The 14518-nt window shown below is 38.0% G+C and overlaps 1 protein-coding gene across 1 annotated transcript in view; it reads left to right on the top strand.

Annotated features, from left to right (window-relative positions):
• Positions 1-10651, top strand: part of synr (BH3-only protein sayonara) — a 48875-nt gene extending 38224 nt beyond the window's left edge. The window contains exons 11-12 of the mRNA XM_090388419.1: positions 2256-2355; positions 10360-10651. Of these exons, the coding sequence (XP_090244545.1) occupies positions 2256-2355; positions 10360-10538 (279 nt within the window). The 3' untranslated portion in view covers positions 10539-10651. The remainder of the gene's footprint in view (positions 1-2255; positions 2356-10359) is intronic.
• Positions 10652-14518: the final 3867 nt, after the last annotated feature.

Below are 14518 nucleotides of genomic sequence, written 5' to 3'. Positions count from 1 at the left end.
AGTTCTCCCCTGAGTCAGTACTCCTGCTACTTTGAGCTCTTAGCTTTGCTGCTCTGGTCTGAAGCATGATTTCCATTCAAATTCAATTTAATTAAGAATACTATACTTAAATGCACCGGTTATGCAGCAATAATACGTATTACGTTATTGTGTTTATATATTACAATATCGATTTTACGTTATCAAGTTTAAGCTATAGATCTTTGTTTGTAAAGTTATATGTTAATTATAATAGCTAATAAAATTATCTACTACTTGAATTGAACTTTCGAGTTTCCTATTTAACACAATTAAGACACTAGAAATTCTCCTACCACGGGCTACAGTACAAGGTGGCGAGGTACAATATTCGTGCCAAATCACCGATATAAAGGTTCTATGTAAATTAAGTAGTAATTCACAACATCTCTAGCTAAATTTAAAAATAAACCAAAGGAGACTTGGAGTATAAAGCTATTTACAGAATACGGTTTAATAAGTTGATTAGTAAATAAAATGGCAACATTTTTCAGAAACTTATCCGTTCCCAGGAGCTCAAAATACTTCGACTAGTACGTGATATTCTCGAACCAGTTTTTTGGGTGAGCATTGTATAAATCCTATCAACAGACTTTTAATAAACATGAGTTAATCATGTTTATATTTTCCTGTAAAAACGAAACGACTTTCACATAACTTCGAAAAAAGATAAGCAAAAAGTATGGCGCAATTTTCTTTATTTATTTCACATACGCCATCAAGAACAAAGACATGATGTCACCGATGGTTATTAATTAGATGACCATGAACTCACGTCTATTTTCCGTAAACATCCGGTTATAACAAGTATTCATTATGGTTTTAGAGGAACTTGTGTTCTCAGTTATTGATTCAATTGTGTACCGAATTTTTACTGCAGAATCAATGGATGCCCAATATGCCATTAACTCTGATTGCAACACGCTTTGCCCTCGTGGGTAACACAGTTAGTAGGGTCGTCCTCCTTCCCATACCAGGTGGAAAAGACCTGAGTTCGAGTCCCCTCGATGATGGGAGGAATTTTTATGGGCCTTTTTCACAACGTGGCTTAATTAGTCGGTCTCAGGCGCGGGGATCAGGGTTTTTTCTCCCGGAAACTCGGGTCTTTCGTCCAGCAAACAGAAAATCGACCTCAGATCATACTATTTACAGATAATACGTTTGTCTCCTCTTGTTCTACATCTATGTATCTTCTTCTTCAAGGTCATTTCTATTTTCAATCAATTTTCAATAAAGAAAGATTCAAACTTTTTGATATCGATCCATTAAAATGTCTTTTTTTGGAATCTGTAAGAAAATTTATAGATGCAGAAGGGAAAAAAATATTAGTTCGAAATTTTTACCAAGGCTCTTATTATTAATGTATATTGCTTTATCAAAAATATTTGGATACTTACAAATATAAAGCAAGTTAATGTATACAAGAATATTTTGAATTCTGTATGTGTTTTATAAAAAGGCGAGTGTGACGTCACCTCTCTTATTACTTGTCACACTGAAACTCCACGTTTTATAGCCTTCAAAGTATGCAGCAAGTTGCACTTTAGCACGCAAACAAAATAAAGAGCGAATATCACTAATGGAGTGCCTAAGAAATCTCCCTTCATCACGATAGACTACTGAAAGGCCTATTTGCTGCATGTATAAAGAAAAAGAAACAAAATAACCTTCCAGCTTTTTTCTCTTTGTCACATAATTATTGCTCTGAAATTTTAAGTATCATGTTTGGATAAATTGTAGTACAAGCTTGGATCTATCGAAATGGTCATAATTGTTGTGAAGATCAATACTTACCAAAGATTTCTAGGCATGGATGGGGGAAACATGGGAAGTGGGCTAGGTACTAGTGATATTCGGGGATCAGAAGCCACCAGTAACGTTCCTGTACGGTTCTCTATTGATTTGCAACTGCACGCTATATTCAGAGTGAACAAGGAATTCATTTTCATGTAATTGCTGGAAGTTTACGCAGAATAATAGATGCTCTAACTCTGCTGCAATAGTTGTTGAGTTCTGTCTCTTAGTAACCACATCATATCAATCTTTGAGAAGTAACAATTAGCTTGCAGTATTTTTTCATGCGATAAAGTCATAAATAAATAGAAAAAATATTGGATTTTGTCTATTAAATTGATTATGCATATTTTAGACATACATAGGTTCTTGTTAACTTATTTTGAATTTCATCGTGCTTTGCATATGTGATCTAATTCTAATGATCTCATTTTATATTTCAGAGGGGGAACTTCCTGGCCCCTGATCCCCGAATGCCACCAGCACCTACGCCAGTTCCTGTATCTGATTTGGCTCCTATGCCTAGTAACGAAGAAATCTTTGGTAAGTATTGATCTTAAAACTTCTTCCAAGACATTTATGTGCTAAAGTGTGCTAATTGTTTCTTAGAAGCTACTTATGGGAAATGTAACACTTAAGAGGAATGTTTGATCATTAATGGCGCTTTTAGAGTTAAGGGAGGACTTTCCCACAAATAGCCAGACGGACGAGCTGTTGCATACCCAACGCAAGCAAATAGACTTTGGTTTGTTCCAGGAAAAGTACCCCTGAGACACAGTATTGGCGAAATCTTCAATATTTACTTATTGGAAAATTTCATAGGCCCTGTTTAACTGTATTAAAATGATCTATTGGGTTTTCAGTCAATATACTGATATCGGAATGAAGGTTCTTTGTGTAACTGGTCAGTTTTATACTATAGATCAAGAGTGACCCGTGAATTTCACACATATGGTTGCTATTCGGAAAGCGATTAAATTTCTTCGGCTGTTAGGAAAATTCCACGTGAGTCGCGTGTTCTTTTGAAAGAGGACTTACAGATCAATGCCCCCCTCCCATTGAAGAATACTGCAGTCAGAAAAGCTCTGAAAGCGAGTCCCATCCTGTTTTTCACCAGTTAGAGGTTTGTTCTTGATTATTCCTTGCCACAGTTAATGCTTTACGCAGAGTTAAGGCTTACATTGCCACAGAAGCAACTTGAACTGTTGGAACGGGATGTAATTTACCTTTCGGATAGATAGTACAATGTCCCATTTCCACTGAAATGTTCAATTGGGGTTGAGAGGTGTTAGCAAATCCTCCTTATTCCCTGGACTGTACCTCGGTATGGTTACTTTTTATTCGCTCAGGTGAAGGAGCTACTTCGGAGACACTGGTTTGACTCTACAAAGGCTGTCAACACTGCTTCAGTGAATCATTACATCATCCAAGGGTTGCGATTGATTGTCTGTCTCATCGATGAAAGAAGTGCGTTAACCTTACGTTTAAGAAAGGACAGATGAAGGTTATTGTATCTGCGGATTCCTTGTACCTCTAGCGTTTATTGATTGCATAAAGGAAATTGCCGAAACGCCCTCCAATTATTAGTATGAAATGCGTTCCCATATTAATAAGAAGTACTTTTCTGGGCTCGCAATCCTAGATTACCTCCAGCGACCAGACCGGTTCCTGGGTCAAATTTGGTCCTTCACGAGGGAATTTGTGTGTTTTTAGAATGAAAACGCTTTACGGTTTAAAAAGAAAAGTGGAGTTTCAGAAAGAACACGTGTTAATGGTTTTTATCTCGATTGTATTAAATTTTATTCATGAGTATAATAAGATTAGCATATTTTCTCTCTTGACCGTTCTTTGTAAAAGTCCAGCAGTGACATCTTTGAAAATATACGATGGTGCCTGTTGATGTTCTGGAGAATAACTTATTACTCTTTGTATTGAAAACATGGGGACTTCTATTGTATAGACTCACCCGCCCCCGTTAGCAGTCAATATAACTTCTACCAAAGTTACCCATTTCACGCAATCCTGGAACTGTTCGATATTAAGGTCTTATCTTGACGTTCCTTGCACTGACAGTGTGTAATACATATGCGCACGCGATAAGGGATGATCGACCTGCTCTAAATGGCGTGAGGGAAGTCTGTTTACTAATTGTAAACCTTCGTAAAAGTCACATAACAGTTTCTAACTTTCCTTGTTTACGTCATCATACAACACTGATAGTGGATCGAGCTATAATTAGTAGGTTCTCCATTCATCGGAGATTTTAATATTCCTTTATTTAATCCGACTTGGGGACGTCAATATTCTTATTTAGAAGTACGTGTGCTCGAAAAGGTTTTATATGACCCTGGGATTAGAGTGTATCGAGATTCGTCACTCTGTATAACCAATTCCTCTGCCCTATAGACCAATTACTGTGTGCGTTGCAATTTGCAAAATTGCGGTTAGTGATGTTTGACTTACTCTTTAATGAAAATTGAAGCTGTGGAGCCCCGTACATGTTACGTCCGTACAGACTTCAATATCTATTAGAGTCTTAAACTCCCGGTGGTATTTTATAGGAATGTGTGAAGAGTTTCGATCTGCCCTTCCGATTAGCCTCTGGTCATATGAAGTGAGCTTTCTGTCCGTTGCTGGATGATCCTGGTATCGTCAAGCTCCCATTTCATGAAAACATCAACAGTGTTTCGAACTTCGTTATTAAAGACTGTCAGCAGTTGCACGAATCCCAGCGCTCTGATGTCGGACAATAACAGCAACCTTGGAATCCATCAGCCAGGCTCCACGTTCCATGACGACGGAACAACTGACCTGCTCTACTTATGGGCTTTCCTTACATGCTGGTTTGAGTCGCTTATTTATCCGGAAAGGTTCCGTGGACTATGAAAACAGGAGTGTTCGTATATTCTTTGAAGGTCAGTGTATAGTGATTTTCGTTGCGTGCCCCGTCAATGAAGAAATTTGGACAAAATTTGAACCCAGATTGAATTGTTAAAGTTATTTTCAATTGCAGGCGAACGGAGCAGGACTCTTCCCCATGAGCTATTCTAGGCTTGTATCCCACACAACATGCAATTAGCTGAGCACACACCTATACAAACACAAGGGACGATGGCAATATGGTTTAAGAAGATGATGCTTCCCAAAAACCAACAGAATGCTTATATGTTGCGCTAACTGCTAGATACCTAAGGGAGATAACAGCACACAGCATCTGTCCCTTCTCAGTTTTCAGCCACCTCACAGGAATATCATCTACTGAATTATCTCTTAGGCTGCAAGACAGTGAGAGATCCGTGTGGAAGACTACCCAATAAAATCTGTCGTTCTAATCTCATCGCAGAGAAGAACCAGTTTCAAGTGGTGTCAGTTGGTTCCAAGGACAGTGGTTCAATGCGATGGTTGTCTTCAAAGTGAGGATGATAAGAGTTTTTCCGACTTGAATCCCATTGAGCATACGAGATATCGTATATCGGATGCCTCCGGCCCTTCGTGAAGATCTGTGTTTACTGCAGCAATCCAAATACCATTTAAGAGTTCACAATTTCCGAAGAAAAGGATGAAGGCCTGTGGGAAACAAAGGAAAATTTGTTTTAAGTTTACAGAGTAGTAGAAATCTGTAGGTTCTATATCGGAAATGTTTCTGCAAGACAAAATCTCTTAAAAATTATGTTTAATTTGGTTAAACATGGAGAGCGAAATATTAAACCTGTAAATGTCGTCTACATTATCATTTTAATCTATTAAAAATATATTTAAAAAAAAAAGGAATGAAAACGAAATTATATTTCACATGAAAGCCAGTTACGTGGATTGAACTGTAAAAAAAAAAATTCTAAATGATAAAACTTTCTTTTAGGTTTCATTCCATTGCAAGTAAAAACATTATTCGTTGAAACTATAAAAATACAGCAATTCTAATGAATTCCGACTGAGTATTAGGTCTAACCTCAAGTAGTTCAGAATATATAAGCTTACTGAAGTTTTTACCGATATACACTCAGTGATCATTGAATTATGAGCACCCCATCCATGCCGCATAGCTCTCAGTATAAAAAGCCAAACAGCTTCGTACGCTGCAGCAGTGGTAATTTGCATTTGGTCGTGCAATTCAAAGTGATAAAGTAGCAGTTATTTGACTTAGTAAAGATATCATTGAGTTTGAAAAGGGCATGATTGTGGGAGCTCGTGCGTCGAGTGCTTCCATATCGGAAACAGCAAGTCTTGTCGGTTGCATACGGCCCACTGTGGTCAAGATGTACAAAGAATAATGCCGAACGGGTCAAACCACCTCCTGCCGACAGAACTGTAAAGGATTAAGCAAGGTTTGAGGTAAACGAAGGGTGCAACGTGTTAACAGGCTTAACGACAGGTCACTGTGCGACAGCAATACAATATGGGGAATACAGGAACAATATCCCAAATGAAGATGTCCCGCACAGTCAGACATATGGAGTTCCATAGCAGACGACCCAAGAGACATCCGCTCCTCACCGCTGATCACCGTCGATGGCGAATGCTGTGGTGTCAACAACACGCTGGTTGCACACTGGAAATTAGTGTGCTTGTCGAATGAGTCCAAATACCTGGTGCAACTTGCTGATGAACGCCTTTGTGTGTAGTGCAAGCAGCACTAGTCCGGGTGATCCATTGTGTGTGAAGCCCACTGCCCACGAAGGTAGCGGCGGTTGCTTAATAAGGGATAAGGGGCATGTTTTGCTGGCAAGAACTAGGATCTTTGGCGCCTATGGACCAACGTTTCACTGGTGAGTTCTATTGGCAGCTCTTAGGAGACCATATGCAACCTGCCATGTTTCATTCATTTTTTACCCGGAGAGAAATAGGTTCTTCCAAGACGATAATGCGCCGTGTCACAGGGCCTACGCTTTGCACGAGTGGTTCGAGGAACACAGTGAATATATGATCCATCTTGATTGGCCTCCAAATTCGCCTGACCTCAATCCAATTGAACACCTCTTGGATGTTTTAGAACGGGAAGTGAGGCGTATGGACACGCAACCGTCATCTATTCTCACACTGTGGAAAACCTTGCAGGCAGCATGGCTGCAGATCCCTACGGACGTCTTAAGACATCTTGTGGAATCAATGCCTAGGTGAATAGCGTCTGTTATCCGTGCGAAACGTAGCCCAGGACGTATTAGATAGGTGGTCTCAATCCAGTGATCACTGAATGTATATAGAATGTAAAGTTCTCCTTATACTGTACGCGCTGTTTTTATTTATATACAGTGGCGGACAAAAAACTGCACACCTTAAAAAAAAAATAACATTTATAATGAAACGTATAAATGTTACTGTTGCTCTGTTTCAGGAAGAGCTTTCTACGCGTGCTAACACTGATAAAATAAGCTGCCGCCAGATATTGTTTGATTACAATTAATTTGTTTGTCACAAAGCAAAGGTATGGCATCAGACAGTAATTGCAAGGTGTTGCATCAGCCATTTCCATAAATACGGCGTTGAAAGGGTATACACGCTCATTAGTATTCTGTTTTGCGGAGGTGTTAAGCATAGCTCCATATGTTCAGTTGACACCAAGAAAAAAAAGTGTAGCTGTTGCTCTGTCCCAGGAAGAGCTTTCTACGCGTGCTATCACTGATAAAATAAGCTGCCACCAGTCAACACTATCCCGGGTGCTGAAATTAAAGCGTGAAACCGGTGATGTGAAGAGACGACCTGGATCAGGCCGTAAGAGAGTGGCTACGCCTTCCCGAGATGGATATTTGAAATGGCTATGCCTTTGTAATCGCCATGCTAGTGCTCCTGATCTAAAACTGGACTTTGAGATGGCTTCTGGTTTTGAAACAAGTGACCAACTGTCCAAAGACGGCTTTCGGATTGTGGTCTGCGTGCCTATTCGCTCAAGAAAAGCCTTTATTGACCAAACAAATGAGGAAGAAGCGACTTGCTTCGGCTAAAACGCTTGTTTCATGGACAAAGGAGCAATGGGACACCGTCATCTTTTCTGACGAATCGAAATTCAACCTGCATGGCTCGGATGGGAAGCGATATGTCAGAAGACGAAAATCGGAGGCATACCATCCTGACTGCATCACACCGACTGTAAAGTCCCCGCTGGTCAGATGGTCTAGAGATGCATAAGAAGCAAAGAGTGGGGCGAATTAAGTTTATTAACGGAACGGTGAATGCAGAAACCTACACTGCTATCTTGGAGGAGTGCCTGAAACCTGTTATTAGGCATCACCACACAACGTCCAAAACTGCATTTTTCACCAGGACTCTGCACTTTGCCACACAACAAAATTGGTACGTTTTATGCTATTTAGATTTGATGATGAGTTTGTCTTCTTGTCTCACAAGGCTTAAAACATACTTACACCAATGTTTTCCCTCGTTTTTCTCCCTTAAGGTGCAGTCATACCTCAGAAATGCTGGCATTACAGTATCGGACTGGCCCGGCAACAGAGTACATTTGAACCCTATTGAAAATTGCTGGTACATAATGTCGTCTAAAATTGCTCAGAAGAAGTAAGATTCAGCTGCAGAAGAGCATTGTAAGGGTGTGGTACCACGAAATTGGGCAATCGTATATCCAGAAGTTGATTAACTCAATGCCAGATCGTTGCAAGCCTGTAATTGCTCGAGGAGGAACAATAAAATATTGAGGACTTATTTTTCTGATTTACAGTACATAATACTATTACGTTAACTTGTCATTTCAGCTTGTACATGTAAATGCAATAAAATGTATGTTTGGTTGTCATGAATTCTCATATTTCCATTAATTACGCATTTTACCATTTGGGAAGATATTTATGGCAATTAGGTATATCAGGTGGAGTCTTTTTATTGTATTTCATTCACAGAGATATATATCCCATCTAACAAATGCATTCCGGACATTTCTGCAACCCACAATGCAGCGCAAAACATATTATTTGCAAAATTCACAAGTGATGCAGTTTTTTTGTCTGCCACTGTATGCTCACTGAATGGCATAACCCTGACTTACTTCTTGTTTACGGTTGTCGTGCTCGTTGGCAAAGTCGGATTAATTTTGACTTCATGTTTTACAGTAAGAATTACTGAAGAGACCTTGATGGTCAACGTGCAATTTATTTTAAATAAAGTAAAAATTCTATATCAGTAATATTCAACAGCTTAATGAAGCAATTAGTGGCAGTTGTAGTCCTAAGCCCTATTGTTTAATATACGGTGTTGCTGTCAAGACATAAGTATTGAAAGTTTCTTGTTTCTCCAACCTAAAATACTAGCATGTGTCATTACTGGACCTTGACACTTAACAAGGTAGTTTTACAGCACTCGGAGAGAGAGAGAGAATGGCTGACAGGTGCTCTATCATTTTGTGATAACTGAGTTACATTACTTGAAGTTTTTTTTCTTCCATCGAAATCAAGTCTGGATATTCAAGATATGATTAATGCTTATCATACATCGAGGGAAATTCTCTGATGATACTTCTTTGTTCCAACGTGTCATCATGATTCCTGTAGTGGCTTGATTCTACATTTGCCCATTACAAAATTTTGTAATGTTCTTTGTTTGGTAAACGATTTTTTTTTTGTTAATTCTAAACCGTTTTTATTATATTATTATCATCATTATAACCCACTGTGTTGCCCGGTAAGGCTTAAAGTACTGCTTTTTGAAAGCGCAGACGCATTAAATATTCAATTTTATATTTTTAAAAATTTAACTCTTTAAATTCTGGTTAATATCATAAACTCAATTCTGGGTTTAAACTTTTTGGAAGGTTATGATTTATTCTTTGTAGATGCAGAACTAGAGGACAAAATCGTGAACAAACATGTATTCAAGAACGGTTAGGTAATCGACGTACATGGATGACTTTTACAATACGCTTTCATAATGGAACATTAGTTGGTGTCTCGTTCTTAAATAGCTTATAAATTGCAGGCATTCATCAGTTACAAACAGCCCAAACAGGTTATATTCAATTTTCCTTGAAAATAACTTGTCAGATAACCAACTTTTGATTTATTGTGAGGATTATCCTCCGACCCGAAATGGATGCCTATTCTGGATTCTATCTGTTTATTGCACGTCGTTGAAGAATTCATTAATTAAAAGTTTCATTACACAATCATAAATGAGATTCGTCCTTGCCGGAAAGAAAACAATAACAAAATTCAAGGAATCTCCAACTGAACCTTTTTCTGAAATAAAAAAACGTAGCTATCTCAAGAAATATATTTTTAAAAGCAAACCTTTATGTTCGCCTTATATCTGTTCATTTCCGGAATAGTCCTAGTTTTGTTCTTCTAGTCCAGGAACTAGAAGAACAAAAAAGCAGTTCCGGGAGACTTGCCAACCCAATGGTACCTTGGTAATGTGTAGGTTGTATGGATGGTTAATTATCCGGTGTCAATATGTATTATGTTAAAAAACCTTTTTATATCACAACTTCTTCACTTCAAGCAGTGAAGATGAACTGTTTTTCATGTTATTTTACGATGAATATTTGTGATTCTTCCCCACTCTCTCCCTAAGAATTTTTTTTTCTCATTTTGTTTTATCTTCCAGGTAAAATTGACGAGTTACGTAGGAAGCATGCGCAGGAGATGGCGGAGTTCGAGAAAGCTCAGAGTCTAAACAGGGCTCGTACTACCCAAGGACTTCAGGAGAAGCTACACGCCAGGCGGAACAGAAGAAACCTCCAACAGACTCATGAACGCGAGTTGGAAGCCATGCACAGTGCGTGACATTGATAACCTTGGTGATGACCTCGCAGATATGTTTGTTGACTCCGGTGCGAAACGTGAGCCAAGGGGTTGGATTTCTCTCTAGTTCGGAAATACTATGAGAAATGAGTTTTTGTGCCGTGCACGAAAAGGGTTCCCCGTACCCTCATTCCTGAATCCATTTCATTAAACAGCGCGTTAATCATGAAGGTTTTTGGAACTCGGGTAAATATTTTGTAACCATGAATATTTGCAATAAAATGAGAGAAAAAAATGTTTGTTTATGTCACTTTTGTGTCACCACACCTTTTTCAACTATCACAAACTAGTTCTGGAATAACAAACACATTTCTCAATGCATAGTTCATTATTTCTTCTTATTAATATAAACAATTGTCCGAAAAGTATGATGTTTTATTAATTTAAACTTCTGAAACGTATATGTAATATTTGCGGTTTTCACCATTATGGATTAATTCAAACATTTTTTGTGATTTTTATCACAACGCAATACATGCAAAATTGATAGATGGCGCTACTTGTACAGTTCAAAATGGCGCCTAAACAAAACAAAGCACCGTATTTTCAACGTTTTCACGTTCATATTAAGCGTATAGAAGGTTTTTTTAATCTATTAAGATAACGAAACGTAAAGTGGAAAGAACCCAACGATGCACTTATTGAGAAAATTAGTTTCTACCAAAATCGACATTATATTCAAGTCAAAAAAGGAAAGAATACAATTGAGAACGGATCAAAGTACAGAATACATTTAACAAGTGACATTAATTGACCCTCTGGACGTTGACAACCCTGACAGGTGTCTGGTACGCCTACAAAATCGATACTAATGGCACTAACAGGGTGGGAAAGAACTCAGATGTTTATGAATCGTTTGACACGAAAGGAAGTGATTTTCACAGAACATAGCCATGGTAACAAAAAGCTTTTCCCTCGTTTTGGAAATTTTAATAATGCACTCGTGAACCCAAACACCAAAGATCCTTTTCATTTCATTTTTATTGTTTCAAAATACGGAGTTTTTGTCATGGAGACACTGAAAAAACACAATTTCTACTGCAGAGTTTCCTTTATTCTATTTTGGTCTATCGCAGGAAAAAAAAAAAACTACTAGCTACTAATTACAGGTTAAGAAACTCACAATAAAGATACTCTTTAGACCATCTTTCCTGTGCATGATTTAATGTGCATGTTTTTCTATGGTCCACTTCCCTTTTTGAACCATACCTAGTAATTATGGGGTTATAAACATACTGCCATAACTTTATTCCTGCATACAACATTTAATCCTATCATAAAGTAAATTTATATGTTTTTTACCTAACTCTAAAATTGGACTCTCTTTTCGAAGAAAAACATAACTTCAAGGGAGGGATACAGTCGATGGATAATGGATTGGACCTAGCTTTTGCGATCAAGTAGGGTTTATTAACGAAAAAAGACATTTTTATAATTAATTGCAAACATTTGTGAGGTGACGTGGGTTGTATCTGTTTTTATCTGTACTTCAAAGGATTGAATCTAAATAAGCAGTTCTGGCCTTGTGACATGGCGCATTATCCTATAAAAATTATGTGCTTAGAAGATTTTTCTAAGTGGTCCTCCCTCTTCCTCGATGATATGCAAGGGTACAGAAGTTACTACCACTTCTAGAAGCTTCGCAGGAAGTTGAACGCTATTATCACAGTTGAATTCCACTATAGCATTCTGCTGGATATTTGGAATGTCATGAAGCCTGTCTTTTCAGCTTCATTTTGAGTTTGGCGAAGACGAAAAGTCTGATGGAGTAAGGCCAAGTGAATATGGATGGTGGAATACTACGGGAATGTTTTTGGTCGGACCAAAAATTCTTGATTGGAGCTTGTGATGTGTGCAGGAACATTGTCGTGGTGGTAAAATAATCCACCAAACAGTGATGGCATTTTCTCAAACGTTCTTTCCTGAATTGAATCAGAACTTTTTTATACTAGGCTTGGTTTACTGTCTGACCTTTATGAACAAATTTAGATTGAAGCAACGTTGTTGTCGCATTTGACAGAACTTCTCTTCTCTTCTTTTTTTTGGATGGGCCAGTTTTTGCATTGATGAAATTAAGGTTAATTTCTACTCTTCTTTTCGGTTCCTCCCACAGTTCTTCGGCGAACCTTTGCTGATGCTCGACACATGACAATGATTTCCGTCAAAATGGTCCGGCACTAGCCCTCGCAGGTACCACAGTTAGTAGAATCGACTCGAACTCAGGTATTTTTCACAGGTTAGAAAAGACCTGAGTTCGAGTCCGGTCAATGACACGAGGAATTTTTATGGACCCTTTTCACAAAGTGGCTGAGTTAGTTGGTCTCAGACGAGGGTAGCATGTTTTTTTCCTCCTGGAAACTCGGGTTTTTCGTCCAGCAAACAGAAAATAGACCTCAGAACACGCAATTTACAAACAGTATACACGGAGCAATATGGCCTCAGTCTCTAATGCTCCTAAGACCCCATTACAACAACAACCCGGCATGATCCAAAGGAGATTTCCAGTCCATCAGTAATTTCTCAGATTGTTACTCGCCGAAGATAGGGTTGGGCTCACCTACATACCGTGGATATCTGAAATCAAACGCTGTTTTTTCGGATTTCATAACTCCATAAGCAGTATTGAAATCTAATAATCTACAAAACGACCATGAAAAACAGAATGGCTGGCACCGCAGAAACATTACAATAGAAAACTTCAGTAAGGAGTAATTTGAAATGATATTTTAATTGGCTTTCCTAGAAAATGATGATGTATTGCTTTTAACCCTAGGGTTATCACTTCACCGTGTAAAAGTATTTAATCTTCATGGTAGCATATGACTACCAAGTTCATTTTCAAACTCTGTACGCGTTTAATTTTTTTTTTTTAATAAACGAACTTCACACTTTGCTATTCGATTGGGCTTAACTTGTTTATCTTTATTTTCCATTGTTTCCCTAATGTTAGGTGGGATTGGCAGTACATTCATCAAGGCAACATTGAAAAAGCGAGTTTTTTTTTTAATACTGTTTATAAGAAAATTAAAATGTGTACAATATTTCACCAAGGTTCCTTGAAGCACGAACCAGTTTGGCATGTCATATTAAATCTATTTAAAAGCGGGCTTCGGAAGGCCACAACTTGTTTTTATACCACGAGCTATATTTATACTGAATCAAAAGCTTTGGGTACACCTACATAAGAAGATTATTTAAGAAATCTAAGAATATATGGTTTGTTTCAAATATGCAATGTTTCTTCCTGTTTTGTCCAAATAAATGCAGCATAATGTAATCATTAAGTTTTGTAATACAAAGTAATACAATTGCTTTATCTGGTAAGACGAGTTGGTGTCTTTAATTAAGAGAATAAAGGATTGGCAAAAGCTGAACTATATGCCATTTGAAAAATAAGCAGATAGGCAATATCCTAAGCATCTGTAATAACAGCCCATGCTATTAGTTAAAAAATAACTGCAGATTTACTGGGAATTTCAATACTGACTGAATTAAAAGGCAACTGAGATCACGAAGTATCCGATCCTTTTCAAATCAGTGGCAGAAAACACTGCCACGGGGAAAAAGAGCTACTGTTTTATGATGACCACTGCACGTCCATTGAGTTTCCTTAGACAGAGCGCAATTTTTCTAATTATTTTTGTGACTGCTTTCGTCACTTTTGGCTGACAGACAGACAATTAAGGACCAACGTAAAATCGTCAAGTTGTATTAAAGAACTTAAGAAGAAGACTAATCACACTTCAAGGCCACTGTCAGGGTCCCTGGTCAAGAATTGTGTGCAATTTTCTTCAGCTGTTCTTTAAGAATCGTTTTTAAGTGTATGTTCTGCTATTTCGTTTTGTGACGTCACAAGCGGAGTTTCCAGTAAGCATGTTCGCAATTGGTAGGTGTTTTTATGACAAGAAAAGCAGCAAGCTTATAGAAAGGGATAAGGGAAACAAGACTCAGAGGGTGATGAA

Source organism: Mastigoproctus giganteus, chromosome 14 (genome assembly GCF_048544385.1).
Source record: "Mastigoproctus giganteus isolate SK-2022 chromosome 14, ASM4854438v1, whole genome shotgun sequence".
Taxonomy (NCBI): domain Eukaryota; kingdom Metazoa; phylum Arthropoda; class Arachnida; order Uropygi; family Thelyphonidae; genus Mastigoproctus; species Mastigoproctus giganteus.
The sequence above is the reverse complement of the archived record's forward strand: the minus strand, read 5'-3'. Positions and strand labels throughout refer to the sequence as shown.